The 22,978-nt window shown below is 35.0% G+C and overlaps 1 protein-coding gene across 4 annotated transcripts; it reads right to left on the bottom strand.

Moving 5' to 3' along the window:
- Positions 1–10,506: 10,506 nt before the first annotated feature.
- LOC140893214 (uncharacterized) lies at positions 10,507–21,816 on the bottom strand. Of its 4 annotated transcripts, XM_073302281.1 has the most exons (6): positions 21,612–21,816; positions 21,477–21,514; positions 20,596–20,679; positions 19,439–19,506; positions 18,402–18,517; positions 10,507–11,712 (listed from the first exon to the last, which is right to left on the bottom strand). In XM_073302281.1, exon 6 carries the CDS (start codon positions 11,260–11,262, stop codon positions 10,507–10,509), a length of 756 nt encoding a protein of 251 aa, XP_073158382.1. In that variant the 5' UTR covers positions 11,263–11,712; positions 18,402–18,517; positions 19,439–19,506; positions 20,596–20,679; positions 21,477–21,514; positions 21,612–21,816. The 4 variants fall into 4 exon arrangements, with proteins under 4 accessions (XP_073158382.1, XP_073158380.1, XP_073158383.1 ...); XM_073302279.1 differs by having other exon boundaries at positions 21,477–21,816; XM_073302282.1 differs by lacking the exon at positions 21,477–21,514.
- Positions 21,817–22,978: the final 1,162 nt, after the last annotated feature.

Raw genomic sequence — 22,978 nt, 5'->3', positions numbered from 1 at the left:
TTTGAGAGTTTGGGAAGAAGAGAATACGAAGAGATAAAACAAAGAAAGAGACCAAATAAATGCCAATGAATTAATGGTCTGCCAAGCTATAGTGGAGGAGGTGGGAAAGACCATGAAGTCCAGAAATTATTAGAGAAAATACTTAAAATGATGAGTACATATTGGTAAGCTCACAATTCAAACTGGTATATTTATAGGGATAATAGATAATAGATACCAAGCTGGCATCATCGAAGGTCTAGATTCATCTGAATATATTAGGAATGATGACTCAAAAAATTTATGGTTTGAACACACCCCGTCGAATGATTGTGCTTGTTGAATCAGAAATCAGAACTGGTTTGTTATTTGAATGTCGGGCAAAAGCACCAACTTAGATGAAACAACCCCTTTTAGACATGAAGTGTTGCAATTCTACTGGGGTATAATGTCCATGTCTAAAAAAATAACTCATGGTAGCAAGGTTGGACGTGTCCCTGGAATACAAGACGATGGATATGGAGCAAGCGTACCAAAGGAATTGCAATGGACAGTCAAATGTTTGTTGTTCTTATCTTATTTGAGAGTTTGAGAAGAGGAGAATACGAAGAGATAAAACAAAGAAAAAGACCAAATAAATGGCAATTAATTAATGGTCTGCCAAGCTATAGTGAAGGAGGTGGAAAAGACCATGAAGTCAAAAAATTATTAGAGACAATACATAAAATAATGAGGACATATTGGTAAGTTCATAATTCAAACTGGTATATTTATAGGGGTAATAAATACCAAGCTGGCATTATCGGAGGTCTAGATTCATCATAATATATTATGAATGATGACTCAAAAGAGTGATGGCCTTGAACACACCCCATCGAATGATTGTGCCTGTTGTATCAGAAATCAGAACCGGTTTGTTATTTGAATGCAAGACAGATCACCAACTTAGATGAAATGACCCCTTTTAGACATGAAGTGTTGCAATGCTACTGGGGTATAATGTCCATGTCTAATAAAATAACTCATGGCAGCGAGGTTGGACGTGTCCCTGTAATTCAAGACGATGGATATGGAGCAAGCGTACCGAAAGAATTGCAATGGACAGTCAAATATTTGTTGTTCTTATATTATTTGAGAGTTTGGGAAGAGAAGAATACGAAGAGATAAAACAAAGAAAGAGACCAAATAAATGCCAATGAATTAATGCTCTGCCAAGCTATAGTGGAGGAGGTGGGAAAGACCATGAAGTCCAGAAATTATTAGAAAAAATACTTAAAATGATGAGGACTTATTGGTAATTTCACAATTCTAACTGGTATATTTATAGGGGTAATAGATACCAAGATGGCATCATCGGAGGTCCAGATTGATCAGAATATATTATGAATGATCACTCAAAAGAGTGATGGTTTGAACACACCCCATCGAATGATTGTGCTGTTTGAATCAGAAATCAGAACCGGTTTGATATTTGAATGCAGGACAAAAGCACCAACTTAGATGAAACGACCCCTTTTAGACATGAAGTGTTGCAATGCTACTGGGGTATAATGTCCATGTCTAAAAAATTAACTCATGGCAGCGAGGTTGGACGTGTCCCTGGAATACAAGACGATGGATATGGAGCAAGCGTACCAAAGAAATTACAATGGACGGTCAAATGTTTATTGTTCTTATCTTATTTGAAAGTTTGGGAAGAGGAGAATACGAAGAGATAAAACAAAGAAAGAGACCAAATAAATATCAAAGAATTAATGGTCTGCCAAGCTATAGTGATGGAGGTGGGAAAGACCATGAAGTCCAGAAATTATTAGAAAAAATACTTAAAATGATGATGACATATTGGTGAGTTCAAAATTCAAACTGGTATATTTATAGGGGTAATATATACCAAGCAGGAATCATCGGAGGTCTAGATTCAACAGAATATATTAAGAATGATGACTCAAAAGAGTAATGGTTTGAACACAGCCCATCGAATGATTATGCCTGTTATATCAGAAATCAGAACCGGTTTGATATTTGAATGCAGGACAGAAGCACCAACTTAGATGAAACGACCCCTTTTAGACATGAAGTGTTGCATTGCAACCGGGGTATACTGTCCATGTCTAAAAAAATAACTCATGGCAGCGAGGTTGGACGTGTCCCTGGAATTCCAGACGATGGATATGGAACAAGCGTACCGAAGGAATTGCAATGGACATTCAAATGTTCCTTGTTCTTATCTTATTTGATAGTTTGGGAAGAGGAGAATACGAAGAGATAAAAAAAAAAAAAAAAAAAAGAGAGACCAAATAAATGCCAATGAATTAATGGTCTGCCATGCTATATTGCATGAGGTGGGAAAGACCTTGAAGTCCGGAAATTATTAGAGAAAATACTTAAAATGATGAGCACATATTGGTAAGTTCACAATTCAAAAGCGTACCGAAGGAATTGCAATGGACAGTCAAATATTTTTTTGTTCTTATCTTATTTGAGAGTTTGAGAAGAGGAGAATACGAAGAGATAAAACAAAGAAAAAGACCAAATAAATGCCAATTAATTAATGGCCTGCCAAGCTATAGTGGAGGAGGTGGGAAACACCATGAAGTCCAAAAATTATTAGAGACAATACTTAAAATGATGAGGACATATTGGTAAGTTCATAATTCAAACTGGTATATTTATAGGGGTAATAAATACCAAGCTGGCATCATCATACGTCTAGATTCATCATAATATATTATGAATGATGACTCAAAAGAGTGATGGCCTTGAACACACCCCATCGAATAATTGTTCCTGTTGTATCAGAAATCAGAACAAGTTTGCTATTTTTTATGCAGGACAGAAGCACCAACTTATATGAAATGACCCCTTTTAGACATAAAGTGTTGCAATGGTACTGGGGTATAATGTCCATGTCTAAAAAAATAACTCATGGCAGCGAGGTGGGGCGTGTCCCTGGAATTCAAAACGATGGATATGAAGCAAGCGTACCGAAGGAATTGCAATGGACAGTCAAATGTTTGTTGTTCTTATATTATTTGAGAGTTTGGGAAGAGGAGAATACGAAGAGATAAAACAAAGAATGAGACCAAATAAATGCCAATAGTGGAGGAGTTGGGAAAGACCATGATGTCCAGAAATTATTAGAGAAAATACTTAAAATGATGAGTACATATTGGTAAGCTCACAATTCAAACTGGTATATTTATAGGGGTAATAGATACCAAGATGGCATCATCGAAGGTCTAGATTAATCAGAATATATTATGAATGATGACTCAAAAAAGTTATGGTTTGAACACACCCCGTCGAATGATTGTGCTTGTTGAATCAGAAATCAGAACCGGTTTGTTATTTGAATGTCGGGCAAAAGCACCAGCTTAGATGAAACAACCCCTTTTAGACATGAAGTGTTGCAATTCTACTAGGGTATAATGTCATGTCTAAAAAAATAACTCATGGTAGCAAGGTTGGACATGTCCCTGGAATACAAGACGATGGATATGGAGCAAGCATACCGAAGGAATTGCAATGGACAGTCAAATGTTTGTTGTTCTTATCTTATTTGAGAGTTTGAGAAGAGGAGAATACGAAGAGATAAAACAAAGAAAAAGACCAAATAAATGGAAATTAATTAATGGTCTGCCATGCTATAGTGGAGGAGGTGGGAAAGACCATGAAGTCCAAAAATTATTAGAGACAATACATAAAATGATGAGGACATATTGGTAAGTTCATAATTCAAACTGGTATATTTATAGGGGTAATAAATACCAAGCTGGCATTATCGGAGGTCTAGATTCATCATAATATATTATGAATGATGAATCAAAAGAGTGATGACCTTGAACACACCCCATCGAATTATTGTGCCTGTTTTATTAGAAATCAGAGCCGGTTTGTTATTTGAATGCAAGACAGAAGCACCAACTTAGATGAAACAACCCCTTTTAGACATGAAGTGTTGCAATGCTACTGGGGTATAATGTCCATGTCTAATAAAATAACTCATGGCAGCGAGGTTGGACGTGTCCCTGGAATTCAAGACGATGGATATGGAGCAAGCGTACCGAAAGAATTGCAATGGACAGTCAAATATTTGTTGTTCTTATATTATTTGAGAGTTTGGGAAAATAAGAATACGAAGAGATAAAACAAAGAAAGAGACCAAATAAATGCCAATGAATTAATGATCTGCCAAGCTATAGTGAAGGAGGTGGGAAAGACCATGAAGTCCTGAAATTATTAGAGAAAATACTTAAAATGATGAGGACATATTGGTAAGTTCACAATTCAAACTGTTAGATTTTTAGGGGTAATAGATACCAAGCTGGCATCATCTGACGTCCATATTGATTAGAATATATTACGAATGATCACTCAAAAGAGTGATGGTTTGAACACACCCCATCGAATGATTGTGCCGGTTGAATAAGAAATCAGAACCGGTTTGTTATTTGAATGCAGGACAAAAGCACCAACTTAGATGAAACGATCCCTTTTAGACATGAAGAGTTGCAATGCTACTGGGGTATAATATCCATGTCTAAAAAAATAACTCATGGCAGCGAGGTTGGACGTGTCCCTGGAATACAAGACGATGAATATGGAGCAAGCGTACCGCAGTAATTGCAATGGACAGTCAAATATTTGTTGTTCTTATCTTATTTGAGAGTTTGGGAAGAGGAGAATACGAAGAAATAAAACAAAGAAAGAGAACAAATAAATGTCAATGAATTAATGGTCTTCCAAACTATAGTGATGGAGGTGGGAAAGATAAGTCCAGAAATTATTAGAAAAAATACTTAAAATGATGAGGACATATTGGTGAGTTCAAAATTCAAACTAGTATATTTATAGGGGTAATAGATACCAAGCAGACATTATCGAAGGTTTAGATTCAACAGAATATATTAAGAATGATGACTCAAAAGAGTGATGGTTTGAACACACCCCAACGAATGATTGTGCCTGTTGTATCAGAAATCAGAACCGGTTTGATATTTGAATGCAGGATAGAAGCACCAACTTAGATGAAACGACCGCTTTTAGACATGAAGGGTTGCATTGAAACCGGGGTATAATCTCCATGTCTAAAAAAAAACTCATGGCAGCGAGGTTGGTTGTGTCCCTGGAATTCAAGATGATGGATATGGAACAAGCGTAACAAAGGAATTGCAATGGACAATCAAATGTTTCTTGTTCTTATTTTATTTGATAGTTTGGGAATAGGAGAATACGAAGAGATAAAACAAAGAAAGAGACCAAATAAATGCCAATGAATTAATGGTTTTCCAAGCTATATTGAATGAGGTGGGAAAGACCATGAAGTCCAGAAATTATTAGAGAAAATACTTAAAATGATAAGGACATATTGGTAAGTTAACAATTCAAACTAGTACATTTAAAAGGGTAATAGATACCAAGCTTGCATCATCGGAGTTCTAGATTCAATATAATATATTATGAATGATGACTCAAATAGAGTTATGGTTTGAACACACCCATCGAATGATTGTGCCTGTTGTATCAGAAATCAAAACCGGTTTGTTATTTGAATGCAGGACAGAAGTACCAACTTAGATGAAACGACCCCTTTTAGACATAAAGTGTTGCAATGCTACTGGGGTATAATGTCCTTGTCTAAAAAAAATAACTCATGGAAACGAGGTTGGACGTGTCCCTGGAATTTAAGACGATGGATATGGACCAAGCGTACCGAAGAAATTGTAATTGATAGTCAAATATTTGTTGTTCTTATCGTATTTGATAGTTTGGAAAATGGAGAATACGAAGAGATAAACAAAGAAAGAGACCAAATAAGTGCCAATGAATTAATGGTCTGCCAAGCTATATTGAAGGAGGTGGGTAAGACCATGATATCCAGAAATTATTAGAGAAAATAATTAAAATGATGAGGACATATTGCTAAGTTCACAATTCATTTGATAGTTTGGAAAATGGAGAATACGAAGAGATAAACAAAGAAAGAGACCAAATAAGTGCCAATGAATTAATGGTCTGCCAAGCTATATTGAAGGAGGTGGGTAAGACCATGATGTCCAGAAATTATAAGAGAAAATAATTAAAATGATGAGGACATATTGGTAAGTTCACAATTCAAACTGGTATATTTAAAAGGGTATAATTAAAATGATGAGGACATATTGGTAAGATTGCATAATCGGAGGTCTAGATTCATCAGAATATATTATGAATGATGACTCAAAAGAGTGATGGTTTGAACACACTTTTTGAATGATTGTGCCTGTTGTATCAGAAATCAAAACCGGTTTGTTATTTGAATGCAGGACAGAAGCACCAACTTAGATGAAACAACCCCTTTTAGACATAAAGTGTTACAATTCTACTGGGATATAATGTACTTTTATAAAAAAATAACTCATGGCAGCGAGGTTGGACGTGCCCCTGGAATTCAAGACGATGGATATGGAGCAAGCGAACCAAAGGAATTGCAATGGACAGTCAAATGTTTGTTGTTCATTTCTTATTTAAGAGTTTGGAAAAAGGAGAATACGAAGAGATAAAACAAATAAAGAGACCATATAAATGCCAATGAATTAATGGTCTGCCAAGTTAGAGTGGAGGAGGTGGGAAAGACCATGAAGTTCAAAAATTATTAAAGAAAATAATTAAAATGATGAGGGCATATTGGTAAGTTCACAATTTAAACTGGTATATTTATAGGGGTAATAGATACCAAGTTGGCATCATCGGAGGTCTAGATTTATCAGAATATATTATGAATGATTGTTGTTAAAAATACTCGCAAGCGTATGAGTGTCAAGTTTTAATATAGTGATAGATCAAGTATCGTTCCCACAGAGAGTAAAATGAAAAATATTTAGTGCTTGTAATTAGAATAGTCTAAACTTTATCTAGAAAATCAAATAAAGTGTTTTGATTTCAACTTAAAATAAAATTCAGAACTTTTAGAAAAACTCGCACACAACTTTCGAAAAATATCAATGAGAGAAAAATGGTCTAGAGGTTTTGATTTCACCTGGTTTCGACAACAACTACTCCTAATTAAATTATTTTCATTAATTTCATTCAATTAATAGGCAAGAACACTTAATTATATTATTTCTCTCTCCCGAGCAATAAATAATGTGTATCAACTAAGATTCAATTCCAATATCCCTATTAAAAATCTAGTCTTAGTGATATGTGTAAAACGATGTTCTTCTTAAAGCTTCATTAACGTTATACACTCTCCTGAGCTATATAAACAATTAACGGTGTAATTTCTAATGATCCTATTCAAAATCCCCTCTCCCAAGCAATGGTTTCAAAGAAGTATAAAAATTCAATTAGTGATCAAGTAATTGAAAAAACAATCAAAGCTAGAAAAACAATTAATTTAGGAGAATTCAATCTAATAAAATTAACAATTCGTAAAAGCGTCTCAACCAGGCTACATCAAACCCCTAGACTATGAAAATTTAGTTCATGAATCAAAAATAGATAAACACCAGTCATATTCAAAAGTCTAGAAATCAATTCAATGATAACAAATTCGAAAGGAAGAAAAGAAATCCGAATATTCGACGCCGTGTCTGGTCGACGATCTTCTCCTTTGTTCTTCAAATTCTTCACGTTGATGCACAAATTTTTCTTCTCCAATTGTCACGATCAAGCTCTCTCAATTTGTGTTGTGTTGTCTGGCGACTCTCCCCTTTGATTGTGTCTTTGAAGTCCCTTTTATATGTCTTCGAAACCCGCCGAATAAAGCCCAAAAAAGTCTCAAAATTTCCTTCCCGGAAAATTACAAAATCTGACTTTCGGACGGCGCGGGAGCGCAGTATAATGGCAAGGGCGTGCCTGAGCCTCAAATTTGGCTTCCCTTTTTCACGTCCAGGAGGCGCGGGCGTGCCCTACTCTCGCATGTCCAATTTTGCAACGCGCGACAATTTTGAAAAAATCATATCTCCCAAACTAACCGTCGGATTGAGCTGAAATTTTGACAGCAACTTCAAAACATCCTAAAATGTATTATGAACGGTAGAGATCGAATTTGTATGTCTCAATAAGATCCAGTAATTTTCTGAAGTTGCTGCTCCATAATTCATCCTTCCGTTTATTCTTGCTACTTTTCTCTTAATCCTTGCAACTCACAAAAACAACAAAAAATACACATAATATCCACTTGATAAATCACAAAATCCAAGTCAAATCATATATAAATTAAGTGCATAAATTGCACTTATAAAATTCCACCGAACTTAGACTTTTGCTAGTCCCAAGCAAAACAATAATGAGTAATCTATCGGCCTCCGAATTTTATATTCCAAGATTCCATACACATGTCCGCTAATTTTTTCAAGAGTTCTCGTGTGTGAGTGATTGGCCAATCTCATCTACCCACCTAACTTTCAATAAAATCATGCAATCCGTAAGCTTCATAAATTCATTAACTCAACCCTCAAGTTTCAAAATACTATCAACCAAGTTCAACTTTTATTTACACAGATCAAAAGGACTTTTTCGGTTAAATTTTAGGCTCAAGTATAATCAGCAGGAGATCTGTGTCCAGATATGTATCAATGGTAATCAAAGACTCGGGATTCAAGAAAAGGGAATGTATATTTTTCAATTTGAGCAGTATTGAGTAGCTAAAAATATTACTTGCATTGCATTGCCAGATAATTCCATCTAGGCTTCTTTCTACTCCATACATTCTACATCTTTAGCCTTGTTTTTGGACTAGAATTTCAATCCATTTTTTTTTCAAGGCCTCCCCTCACCTTACTTTTTCCGTCATTACTTTTCTTTGAACTTTTTAGCTACTCAATTTGTTTTGGATTTGTAAAGAATATAGAATGGCTAAAAAGACTCAATAGATTCGAAAAAAACGCATAAATCACTTCTATCATGTTCATAAAAATCTACCTCAGTTTCAAGCAAAAATAACAAGAGTTAAAAATCAAATCATCTAATTCACATCACAAATCCACATAATTTTTCTTTAATTGCTAGGAGTATCAAAAATCATGGCATTCGTGCATAATTGTGAGAACTCAAGACTAAATATAGCTAACACTAACTTTTTAGCACAAAAAAAAATTATTTTCATCATAGGCCAACACAATTACAACATCATGCATTTAACTCAACCTAACTCATGAAAATTTTTAATTTATTTTCACACATCCCCCCCAAACCTAAATTGTGCATTGTCCAATTTGTACAATAGTAAATCAAAACAAGGACACATACCTTGGGCACCGAGCGTCAGTACTCGGCACTATCTTAATCACTCAAAACTCTTCAACAGAGGTGGCTCCTAAACTTTTTCACCTACACAATTCACAATCATTATTAATGTCTAGTTTCCTCGTGATAAAAAATAAAACAAAAACAACTAAAAGAAAATAAAAAACGCATAAAAACTAGCTTGGGTTGCCTCCCAAGAAGCGCTTAGTTTATAGTCCATAGCCCGACTGTATTCCAATTCTAGCCCGGTTCGGCTTTGTTGAGGGTCTTCCCTTTCGCTTTCACCCTCCAAATATATTCAACAATCTTTTTAAATTTTGATTTCTTCTTTGTTCTCTTCTTCTTCTTTGGCACCTTCGGATTATTCTTCTTTGAATCTACTTCATGAACAAGTTTGGGATGGCCATCCAGCTTCACAACTCCCTCAATCATGCATAATTCCTCGATGGCTGGATTTTTTGATTTCTTGAATATGTTAAAAATAACTCTTTCGCCGTCCACAACCATCGATAACTCACCATTCTTCACCTCAATCTTGGAATCAGCAGTGGCCAAGAATGGTCTCCCCAATATCAGTGGCATATTTGCATCCTCCTCCATATCTAGAACAACAAAATCCGTCGGAAAAATAAATTTATCTATTTTTACCAAAACATCTTCAATGATTCCAAGCGGATATGTAATAGATCTATCAGCCAACTGTAAAGCGATCATTGTGGGATTCACCTCACCAAGTCCTAAGCTCCTGAAAACAGATAAAGACATTAAATTAATGCTAGCTCCTAAATCGCAAAGTGCATTATTAAAATAAGAAGAACCAATTGTGAAAGGAATAGTAAAACTCCCTGGATCTTTAAGCTTTTGTGGCATCTTCTTTTGGAGCACAACACTACATTCTTCAGTTAAGCTCACCACCTCATTCTCTTGAAGTCTCCTTTTCTTGGACATCGCCTCTTTGATGAATTTTGCGTAGTTCGGAATTTGCTCCAAAGCATCAGCAAAGGGGATGTTGATATGAATTTTCTTGAAAATCTCCAAGAATTTGGAGAAGTTCTCATCTAAAGCTTTCTTCTTGAACCTCTGCGGGTAAGGGAGTGGAGGCTTGTACATCGGTTTTTCTTCAAGTTCAGGCTTCTTCTCTTTGACTTCCTTCTCTTTATCTACATCAGCTGCATGTTCCTGGACTTCAACTTCTTTTCCACTCCTCATCTCTATGGACTTACACTGTTCAATGAGATTTACCTTAGTATTGCTGGGGAATTGACCGCGATTATTATCTTTCACTGCGTTTGCCAACTACCCAATGCTAGTCTCCATAGACTTCATCATGGAACCCATATTTACCACATGTGTCTCCAAGATGTCAAGGCGAGACTTAGTTCTCGCTATCCTCTTACCTGATTCCTGCACAAGGGTACTAACCACATCCTCCAAAGACAACTTACCATCACCCTTATTAGTATTGTTAGAATATGAAAAATTTTCATTATTCCGTAAATTAGGGTGAAAAGTATTAGGAACATGATTACCTCTGTAAGCTCCATAACCTCGGTAGCCATTAGGATTAATATAATTAACTTGCTCTGGGGTATGTGATCCTTCAACTCCAGTTGAATCTGCAACATTAATCTTATTCAAAGAAGCTACCTGTGTAGTCAGTGCAGATAATTGAGTGGTGATCGATGTTAGAGGATCCACTGCATACACTCCAACTGGCTTCTTGACTCCCGTACGCTCAGATGGCCAATGAAAACTGTTGATCGTCATCTGCTCCAACATATCATAGGCCTGTACATGGTCCTTTGCAAATATAGTACCTCCAGTCGTAGAATCCACATTCATCCTCGTAGGCGCATTCAGTCCGTTGTAAAACCACTCGATCTGCTCCCAATTTGCAAAATTGTGGTTAGGACAATGTCTAAGTAATTCTTTGTACCTTTCCCATGCCTCGTATAGATGTTCAGTGTCCATCTGCCGGAAGGTGCTGATCTCTATCTTCAACTGGATGGACTTGGCAGGTGGAAAATATTTAGCAAGAAATTTTTCTGCCATCCCCTCCCAAGTAGTGATGCTTCCTAGCGGCAGTGACTGCAACCAACTCCTTGCTTGATCCCTGAGAGAAAATGGAAACAAGCGTAAGCGTATAATATCCTCAAACACACCATTAATTTTTACCGTATCGGTTATCTCCAGAAAGGTGCGTAGGTGTAGGTGAGGATCAGCAGTGGCGCTCCCATTAAATTGGTTCTATTGAACCATCTTGATCAAGGCCAGCTTTAGATCAAAATTGTTGGCATTGATGGTTCCTCGAGCGATTCCAGAATAGTGAGCCTGGATCGTCAGCCTGAAGTGATCTCTGATTGGCACCAGGGGAGGTTGTTGTGCTTCTTCTTCAGCCATTCTCTCAATTTCTTCTCTTCTAGCTCTTCTTAAAGCACGTGCAGTGCGCTCGATCTCCGGATCAAAAAGTAAAGAATTCGCACTTTGAGATCGTCGCATAGACTATAATTAAAAATAAGAAGAAATCAATTAGTAACTTAAAATAAAATAAATAAAAATCTAAATCAAAATCTAGACTAATTGGTAACAAGACTAAACAAAATCAAAAATTACTCCCTGGCAACGGCGCCAAAAACTTCTTGTTAAAAATACTCGCAAGCTTACGAGTGTCAAGTTTTAATATAGTGATAAATCAAGTATCGTTCCCACAGAGAGTAAAATAAAAAATATTTAGTGCTCGTAATTAGAATAGTCTAAACTTTATCTAGAAAATCAAATAAAGAGTTTTGATTTCAACTTAAAATAAAATTCAGAAATTTTAGAAAAACTCGCGCACAACTTCCGAAAAATATCAATGAGAGAAAAATGGTCTAGAGGTTTTGATTTCACCTGGTTTCGACAACAACTACTCCTAATTAAATTATTTTCATGAATTTCATTCAATTAATAGCCAAGAACACTTAACTATATTATTTACCTCTCCAGAGCAATAAATAATGTGTATCAACTAAGATTCAATTCCAATATCCCTATTAAAAATCTAGTCTTAGTGATATGTGTAAAACGATGTTCTTCCTAAAGCTCCGTTAACGTTATACACTCTCCTGAGGTATATAAACAATTAACGGTGTAATTTCTAATGATCCTATTCAAAATTCCCTCTCCGGAGCAATGGTTTCAAATAAGTATAATAATTCAATTAATGATCAAGTAATTGAAAAAACAATCAAAGCTAGAAAAATAATTAATTTACGAAAATTCAATTCAATAAAATTTACAATTCGTAAAACCGTCTCAACCAGGCTACATCAAACCCCTAGACTATGAAAATTTAGTTCATGATCAAAAATAGATAAACACCAGTCATATTCAAAAGTCTAGACATCAATTCAATGATAACAAATTCGAAAGGAAGAAAAAAAATCCGAATATTCGACGCCGTGTCCGGTCGACGATATTCTCCTTTGTTCTTCAAATTATTCACGTTGATGCACAGATTTTTCTTCTCCAATTGTCACAATCAAGCTCTCTCAATTTGTGTTGTGTTGTTAGGCGGCTCTCCCCTTTGATTGTGTCTTTGAAGTCCCTTTTATATGTCCTCGAAGCCCGCCGAATAAAGCCCGAAAAAGTCTCAAAATTTCCTTCCCGAAAAATTACAAAATCTGACTTTCGGACGGCGCGGGTGCGTAGTATAATGGCGAGGGCGCACCTAAGCCTCGAATTTGACTTCCCTTTTTCATGTCCAGGAGGTGCAGGCGCGCCCTGCTCTCAAATGTCGAATTCTACAACGCGCGACAATTTTCAAAAAATCATAACTACAAACTAACCGTCGGATTGAGCTGAAATTTTTACAGCAACTTCAAAACATCTTAAAATTTATTATGAACGGTAGAGATCGAATTTGGATGTCTCAATAAGATCCAGTAATTTTCTGAAGTTTTTGCTCCATAATTCATCCTTCCGTTTATTCTTGCTACTTTTCTCCCAATCCTTGCAAGTCACAAAAGCAACAACAAATACACATACTATCCACTCGATAAATCACAAAATCCAAGTCAAATCATATATAAATTAAGTGCATAAATTGCACTTATCAATGATGAATAAAAAAAGTGATGGTTTGAACACACCCCATCGAATGATTGTGCTTGTTGTATCAGAAATCAGAAACCGATTTGTTATTTGAATGCAGGACAGAAGCACCAACTTAGATGAAACGACCCCTTTTAGACATGAAGTGTTGCAATGCTACTGGGGTATAATGTCCATGTCTAAAAAAATAACTCATGGCAGCGAGGTTGGACATGTCCCGGGAATTCAAGACGATTGATATGGAGCAAGCGTACCGAAGGAATTACAATGGACAGTCAAATGTTTGTTGTTCTTATCTTATTTGAGAGTTTGGGAAGAGGAGAATACGAAGAGATAAAACAAATAAAGAGACCAAATAAATGCCAATGAATTAATGGTCGGCCAAGTTATGGTGGAGGAGGTGGGAAAGACCATGAAGTTCAGAAATTTTTAGAGAAAATACTTAAAATGATGAGAGCTATTGGTTAGTTCACAATTCAAACTGGTATATTTATAGGGGTAATAGATACCAAGGGCATCATCGTAGGTCTAGATTCATCAGAATATATTATGAATTATGACTCAAAAGAGTGATGGTTTGAACACACCCCATCGAATGATTGTGCTTGTTGTATCAGAAATCAGAACCGGTTTGTTATTTGAATGTAGAACAGAAGCACCAACTTAGATGAAACGACCCCTTTTAGACATGAAGTGTTGCAATGCTACTGGGGTATAATTTCCATGTCTAAAAAAATAACTCATGGCAGTGAGGTTGGACGTGTCCCTGTAATTCAAGATGATGAATATGGAGAAAGCGTACCAAAGGAATTACAATGGACAGTCAAATGTTTGTTGTTCTTATCTTATTTGAGAGTTTGGGAAGAGGAGAATACGAAGAGATAAAACAAAGAAAGAGACCAAATAAATGTCAATGAATTAATGGTCTGCCAAGCTATAGTAGAGGAGGTGGGAAAGACCATGAAGTCCAGAAATTATTAGAGAAAATACTTAAAAAGATGAGGACATATTGGTAAGTTCACAATTCAAACTAGTATATTTATAGGGGTAATATATACCAAGCTGGCATCATCGGAGGTCTAGATTCATCAAAATATATTATGAATGATGACTCAAAAGAGTGATGGTTTGAACACACCCCATCGAAAGATTGTGTCTTTTGTATTAGAAATCAGAACCGGTTTGTTATTTGAATGCAGGACAGAAGCACCTACTTAGATGAAAAGACCCCTTTTAGACATGAAGTGTTGCAATGCTACTGGGGTATAATGTCCATGTATAAAAAAATAACTCATGGCGGCGAGGTTGGACGTGTCCCTGGAATTCAAGACGATGGATATGGAGCAAGCGTACCGAAGGAATTGCAATGGACTGTCAAATGTTTCTTGTTCTTATTTTATTTGATAGTTTGGGAATAGGAGAATACGAAGAGATAAAATAAAGAAAGGGACCAAATAAATGCCAATGAATTAATGGTCTGCCAAGCTATATTGAATGAGGTAGGAAAGAACATGAATTCCAGAAATTATTAGAGAAAATACTTAAAATGATGAGGACATATTGGTAAGTTCACAATTCAAATTCGTACATTTTAAGGGGTAATAGATACCAAGCTTGCATCATCGGAGGTCTAAATTCATCTGAATATAGTATGAATAATGACTCAAAAGAGTGATGGTTTGAAGACACCCATGGAATGATTGTGCCTGTTGTATCAGAAATCAAAACCGGTTTGTTATTTGAATGCAGGACAACAGCACCAACTTAGATGAAACGACCCCTTTTAGACATAAAGTGTTGCACTGCGACTGGGATATAATGTCCTTGTCTAAAAAAATAACTCATGGCAGCGAGGTTGGACGTGTCCCTGGAATTCAAGACGATGGATATGGAGCAAGCGTACCGAAGGAATTTTAATGGACAGTCAAATGTTTGTTGTTCTTATCTTATTTGAGAGTTTGGGAAGAGGAGAATACGAAGAGATAAAACAAATAAAGAGACCATATAAATGCTAATAAATTAATGGTCTGCCAAGTTATAGTGGAGGAGGTGGGAAAGACCATGAAGTTCATAAATTATTAGAGAAAATATTTAAAATGATGAGGGCATATTGGTAAGTTACCAATTCAATCTGGTTTATTTATAGGGGTAATAGATACCAAGATGGCATCATCGGAGGTCTAGATTCATCAGAATATATTATGAATGATGAATCAAAAAAGTGATGGTTTGAACACACCCCATCGAATTATTGTGCTTGTTGTATCAGAAATCAGAACCGGTTTGTTATTTGAATGAAGGACAGAAGCACCAACTTAGATGAAACGACCCCTTTTATACATGAAGTGTTGCAATGCTACTGGGGTATAATGTTCATGTCTAAAAAAATAACTCATGGCAGCGAGGTTGGACGTGTCCCTGGAATTCAAGATGATGAATATGGACCGAGCGTACCGAAGGAATTACAATGGACAGTCAAATGTTTGTTGTTATTATCTTATTTGAGAATTTGGGAAGAGGAGAATACGAAGAGATAAAACAAATAAAGAAACCAAATAAATGCCAATGAATTAATGTTGTGCCAAGTTGCAGTGGAGGAGGTAGGAAAGACATGAAGTTCAGAAATTATTAGAGAAAATACTTAAAAAGATGAGGGCATATTGGTAAGTTCACAATTCAAACTGGTATATTTTAAGGAGTAATAGATACCAAGCTCGCATCATCGGAGGTCTAGATTCATAAGAAAATAATATGAATGATGAATCAAAAGAGTGATGGTTTGAACACACCCCATCGAATGATTGTGCTTGTTGTATCAGGAATCAGAACCGATTTGTAATTTCAATGCTGGACAGAAGCACCAACTTAGATGACACGACCCCTTTTAGACATGAAGTGTTGCAATGCTACTGGGGTATAATGTCCATGCTTGAAAAAATAACTCATGGCAACGAGGTTGGACGTGTCCCTGGAATTCAAGACGATGAATATGGAGCAAGCGTACCGAAGGAATTACAATGGACAGTCAAATTTTTGTTGTTCTTATCTTATTTGAGAGTTTGGAAAGAGGAGAATACGAAGAGATAAAACAAAAAAAGAGACCAAATAAATGCCAATGAATTAATAGTCTGCCATTCTATAGTGGAGGAGGTGGGAAAGACCATGAATTCTAGAAATTAATAGAGAAAATACTTAAAATGATGAGGACATATTGGTAAATTCACTATTCAAACTTGTATATTTATAGTCGTAATAGATACCAAGCTGGCATCATCGGAGGTCTAGATTCATCAAAATATATTATGAATGATGACTCAAAAGAGTGATGGTTTAAACACACCCCCATCGAATGATTGTGCCTGTTGTATCGGAAATCAGAACCGATTTGTTATTTGAATGCAGGACAGAAGTACCAATTTAGATGAAACGACCCCTTATAGACATGAAGTGTTGCAATTCTACTGGGGTATAATGTCCATTTTTAAAAAATAACTCATGGCAGCGAGGTTGGACGTGTCCCTGAAATTCAAGACGATGGATATGGAGCAAGCATATCGAAGGAATTGCAATGGACAATCAAATGTTTGTTGTTCTTATCTTATTTGAGAATTTGGGAAGAGGAGAATTCGAAGAGATAAAACAAAAAAAGAGACCAAATAAATTCCAATGAATTAATGGTCTGCCACGCTACAGTGTAGGAGGTGGGAAAGACCATGATGTCCAGACAATATTAGGGAAAATACTTAAAATGATGAGGACACATTGGTAAGTTCAGAATTCAAACTGGTATATTTATAGGGGTAATAGATACCAAGCTTGCATCATCGGAGGTCTAGATTCATCAGAATATATTATGAATGATGACTCAAAAAATTGATGGTTTGAACACACCCTGTTGTATCAGAAATCAGAACCGGTTTGTTCTTTGAATGAAGGACAGAAGCACCAACTTAGATGAAATGACCCTTTTTAGACATGAAGTTTTGCAATGCTACTAGGGTATAATGTCCATGTCTAAAAAAATAACTTATGGCAGCAAGGTTGGATGTGTCCTTTGAATACAAGACGATGGATATGGAGCAAGCGTACCGAAGGAATTGCAATGGAAAGTCAAATGTTTGTTGTTCTTATCTTATTTGAGAGTTTGGAAAGAGGAGAATACGAAGAGATAAAACAAAGAAAGAGACCAAATAAATGTCAATTAATTAATGGTCAGCCAAGCTATAGTGGAGAAAGTGAGAAAGACCATGAGGTCCAAAAATCATTAGAGATAATACTTAAAATGACGAGGACATATTGGTAAGTTCATAATTCAAATTGGTATATTTATAGGGGTAATAAATACCAATATGGCATCATCAGAGGTTTATATTCATCATAATATATTATGAATGATGACTCAAAAGAGTGATGGCCTTGAGAACACCCCATAGAATGATTGTGCATGTTTGTCAAAAATTAGAACAGGTTTGTTATTTGAATGCAGGACAGAAGCACCAACTTAGATGAAACAACCCCTTTTAGACATGAAGTGTTGCAATACTACTGGGGTATAATGTCCATGTCTAAAAAAATAAATCATGGCAGCGAGGTTGGATGTGTCCTTGGAATTCAAGACGATGGATATGGAGCAAGCATACCAAAGGAATTGCAATGGACAGTCAAATGTTTGTTGTTCTTATATTATTTGAGAGTTTGGGAAGAGGAGAATACGCAGAGATAAAACAAAGAAAGAGACCAAATAAATGCCAATGAATTAATGGTCTGCCAAGCTATAGTGGAGGAGGTGGGAAAGACCATGAAGTCCAGAAATTATTAGAGAAAATACTTAAAATGATGAGGACATATTGGTAAGTTCACAATTCAAACTGGTATATTTAAAGGGTTAATAGATATCAAGCTGGCATCATCATAGGTCTAGATTCATCATAATATACTAGCGACCGAGGCACACGCGATGCGTGTGCGACGTTTGTACATGAATATTAAATAAGTGTGTTACAAAATCTTGTTTTCTTCTTATGATGATCAGAGCCTAAAACTTTTGCGTGAGACTTTCCTGTGTTAAGAGTAATAACATATCCATAGAATTCACCGACCTGAGAGATAGGTGTTGAATGTTGATGTATTTTTGGAGCTTCTCGTTTCTTGGTAAAGACACATGGGTGATTGGTTGTTAAAATCAATTCCAATCAATTCCTAGATGACAGCATGCCTTGAGCAAAAACATTCAACTTAGTCACAGAAGGTTTAGAAAACTAACATTACTGAAAATAATATGGTCATTTAACCGTCGGAAGCTTTTGAATGCAATATGCACATCGATCCATGAAATGACAAAATAACCACTAAAATACTAAAAGGTGAATTATACTTGAAATCCCAGATGAAAGAGGCAAATTTTCTCATATATATCAAAGTCTACAAAGTTTAATGACAATATTAAGCGCGGAATCTTTGGGATTTGAAAGAAATATAAATGAAAAGTGATAAAAATTAATTCATCTAAGCCAAAGCAAGTATAGACCAGGAACAGATAAAATAACTATTGACTTCCCTCTCCATCTTAGATTCCTCAAGTCATATATATGTCAAATTTATTCCTCTAGATAGATTCCTTAGAATAACTAAAGTGGATCAGAATCTCAAAATCACCCAAGAGCCAATATAATGTGTAACATAAGCAACCCAAATAAATAATTGAAATTGAAATATTTTAGTTCATGTTTAAAACAGGCCTTGCATCTTCAGGGGTGGGAGAAAATCACTTTTTCTAGCGGAATATTTTCATTCATTCAGACTCGGCTTCTTATGAGAACAAAGATAAATTGACATTGATAAAACCACATAAAACAAACAAAAAGGACATGGAAGGAAGACTATGTAAGTAAATACTGAAAATCTTCCCATGCACTTTAAATATCTCAATAGTAGAATGGATGAGTCGAAATAACATAGACTCATCAGGTTTTACAAATACATTGAACAACATTATTTACTAAAGAAAACTGTAACAGATAAGAACAAACCGGTATTTTTCATTGGCGTTTGTTTAAAACGGTGATCAATAGGAATGAAAGTAATTCAAGAAAATATTATTTATAAAAGAAATTAATTTAAGGAAAAGAACATTCACCTTAACCTAACTTATTGTAAGAAGGGAAAGGTTGTACGCCAATCGTCATGCTTTCCGAAAGTAATGTCCTAGAATTGAACAAAACAAAGCAGCATGGCAGCAAGTTTTTTTTTTTATATGAAAGCAAGCTGTGCAACACATCTTTTAATCATTGAACATGTAGGCATAATATTTTATCATGGAGTAAGAAAATTTTCTATAATAAGGTCTATCGGATTTTTTTATGTAGTCCGCAGATGTAAATAGTAGTTCTCCTAGTGGTAACAATTGAGTTAATTAGAACATTTTAAAGCATAAATAAATATAAGAAAATAACGTATCACAATGAATTAAAGTTGAAGCAAAGCTGAGTCGTTTAAGCTTAACCTTCATTTTATTAATTTGCCTTTGTTTACATTAACATGTTATCAAATTTAAAATACTGAATAGAAACTAAATTGAATGTGTGAACAGAAGCAAAACAGCTTTTTGTATATTGTTTTTGAAATGATGCTTCGAAGAATTGCCACAGCAAGTGCTATATTAAGGCAAATAACAGTCCTTTACAGTAAAATTTTTCATCAAAATATCCAATAATTAACGAAATAACTCTAATTTCCAGCAAATGAAATCAAACAACACGGATTCCCATTGAGCGAAATCCATGAATAAATAGGAGAAGAGAACAATAACACAATAAATTGAACGACATAAATTTTGATGGCTCTGATGGTGAAGTTTCTTTCGGTGGCTCTGATGGTGAAGTTTCTTTCAAATATTTCATAAATATCTTTTAACTTCCACCATTTCATAAGTTCATCTTCTTGCAAAAAATTGTATTGAGTTGCATTTGAAAACACATCGAAAGAAATTGGGAGAAAAAAAAACTCATGTAGTTTGATTTGAATTTTCTATATATATAAAAAAAACAAACAAACAAACTCATGTAATATTGTGCAGCAAGGAGATTTTGAACAGTAGTGAAGCATAAGCAATTTTGTAATTGTGAAATTAAAAAAAATAATGTGTACAAACCAAGGGAGTGAAAATTTAAAATTGAAAAAATATGTTTACCGAGTTTGCAATGAAAAATAATTGTGATACGATCACCTACTAAATTCAAAAATAAAGTTCAGAATGCAACAAATAGTATGTGAAATATGACACTGCGAGTTTACCAGTTTAATAGACATTGGTCTCCTTAAAGCATCTCATTCGTTTAGGAGATTGGTCTTCTTAAAGCCTCTCCTCTTTAAGCCATCCTATATGGAGAAATACGCAAGCATAAATATTTTGATTAAGTTAATTGAAGATGCTAGTTAGGTAGTAGGTTATATATGGGGTGAAGTTGTGATTTAACCTAGGAATTCAGTTTCAGAAAAGAAAAAAAGAGCAGGAAGTAAGAAATTTATCTTTGATTGAAACCCAATCCATGCAGAAAGTAGAATCAAAGTCAATGTCGTAAGAATTAAGTGTAACCAAACACTACAAATAATAGATATGCAACTCTTAAAAAAATAGATATGTAACATGTTTACTCTTATCTCTTAATATTCAAAATTAATTAATTTTCGGCTCGAAATCTATATAGACTTGAAATTTTTTATTCCTATATTCTGGTATAAAAGTTTTTGCAACAAATTGGACCATAAACTACATTTAAAAGCGCACTGAATGAAATCTGAAAAAAAAACTCACGAACTACTTGGATATAAATAGTATTTGTATATAATATCCAAAAGTTAAATAATAAAACTCATGAGAGTAGTTAAATAATCACGTTTATCTCTTCAGAATGGAACTTGAGTGTGCTGCAGAATGCCATGGGGCATGGCTCATGAGAATAGTTATTATGAGAAACAAAAACTCTACCTGTTAGAGTAAAAAAAAAAATTTCTCTTTCACACATTTTATCGAACAGTTTGATGTTAATTTAATGGTAATAGCAAATTAGCATGAAAGAAAGTACATAAATTTCTCTCAAAGCAGTATAACCCGAAGGGAACAGGAGAAATGTAACTAAAATAACTAAAATTAATCAAATAAATGCTTTGGGTACCTTAGAATTGACGATGAAAAAAAAATCAAATCTTTCATCTACAAAACCAAAATTCGAAAGAGTACCCCAGAATCAACAGTTCAAAAAATCGATTGATCTTAAGTGAGGGCTTCGTGGAGGAAAAAAAAAGCGTACTTTGACTAATTTCTTTATGGGTTTGCTTTAACGCGTCGATGACTTGGGAAATCGGAAAGATGGGAGCTTTATGGTGTGAAATCGCAGTCTACACGGCAAAGCATTTGAACCTGATGACAGAAAAACCTAGAAGTGGAGAAATGATGGGAAATGCATACATGAGTGATGAGATTAACTAACTGCTCGCATAATGAAATAGAGGAGACGAACGTGATTGGAGCAGTTTTGAAGAGTTGGAGTGGTTGTGGTCCGTGGGACATAAATTTAAGGTTGCACCACGTTCAATATAAGGGTCAAAAGTGGAAAATTAATTTTGTGTCACTTACGTACCAAATGATGACTCAAAAGAGTGGTGGTTTGAACATACCTCATCGAATGATTGTGCCTTTTGTATCAGAAATCAGAACCGGTTTTTTATTTGAATGCAGAACAGAAGCACCAACTTAGATGAAACGACCCCTTTTAGACATGAAGTGTTGCAATGCTACTGGGGTATAATGTCCATGTCTAAAAAAATAACTCATGGCAGCGAGGTTGGACGTGTCCCTGAAATTCAAGACGATGGATATGGAGCAAGCGTACCGAAGGAATTGCAATGGACAGTCAAATGTTTGTTGTTCTTATCTTATTTGAGAGTTTGGGAAGAGGAGAATACAAAGAGATAAAACAAAAAAAGAGACCAAATAAATTCCAATGAATTAATGGTCTGACAAGCTATAGTGGAGGAGGTGGGAAAGACCATGAAGTCCATAAATTATTAGAGAAAATACTTAAAATGATAAGGACATATTGGTAAGTTCACAATTCAAACTGGTATATTTATAGGGGTAATAGATATCAAGCTGGCATCATCGGAGGTCTAGATTCATCAGAATATACTAGCAACCGTTGCCCACGCGTCGCATGTGTAACGAAAAATGTGGCAAAAACATTCGTGTATAACTGAACACATGCTCTCAAAATATATTTAATTTAATGCAATCAAATAAGATAACTAAATATTTAAAACACATGTATATACATGAGCATGTACCTTTTAGAAAAAGATTGAACAAAAAAATGTTGAATATATATATATATGTGTGTGTGTGTGTTCCACGAAATAATCAATTTGTTTTAGATAAATTTCAAAGATATTCCTATATATCAATATTATATATATATATGTTCCATGAAATAATCAATTTATTAGATAAATTTCAATGATATTCCTATATATCAATATTTAAACTTCAAATTCTTTCACGACCACTTGATTTTTTGATGTGTGGACGTATGATATGAAATTTTATATGGATTTAGCATTTAATTTCTAGAATATGTATATATTCGTGACTGTATATACCAAAATTGTTGTATATAATTTT

The sequence above is a fragment of the Henckelia pumila genome, chromosome 3, assembly GCF_033568475.1.
Source record: "Henckelia pumila isolate YLH828 chromosome 3, ASM3356847v2, whole genome shotgun sequence".
Taxonomy (NCBI): domain Eukaryota; kingdom Viridiplantae; phylum Streptophyta; class Magnoliopsida; order Lamiales; family Gesneriaceae; genus Henckelia; species Henckelia pumila.
This window is presented reverse-complemented; position numbering and strand designations above follow the sequence as displayed.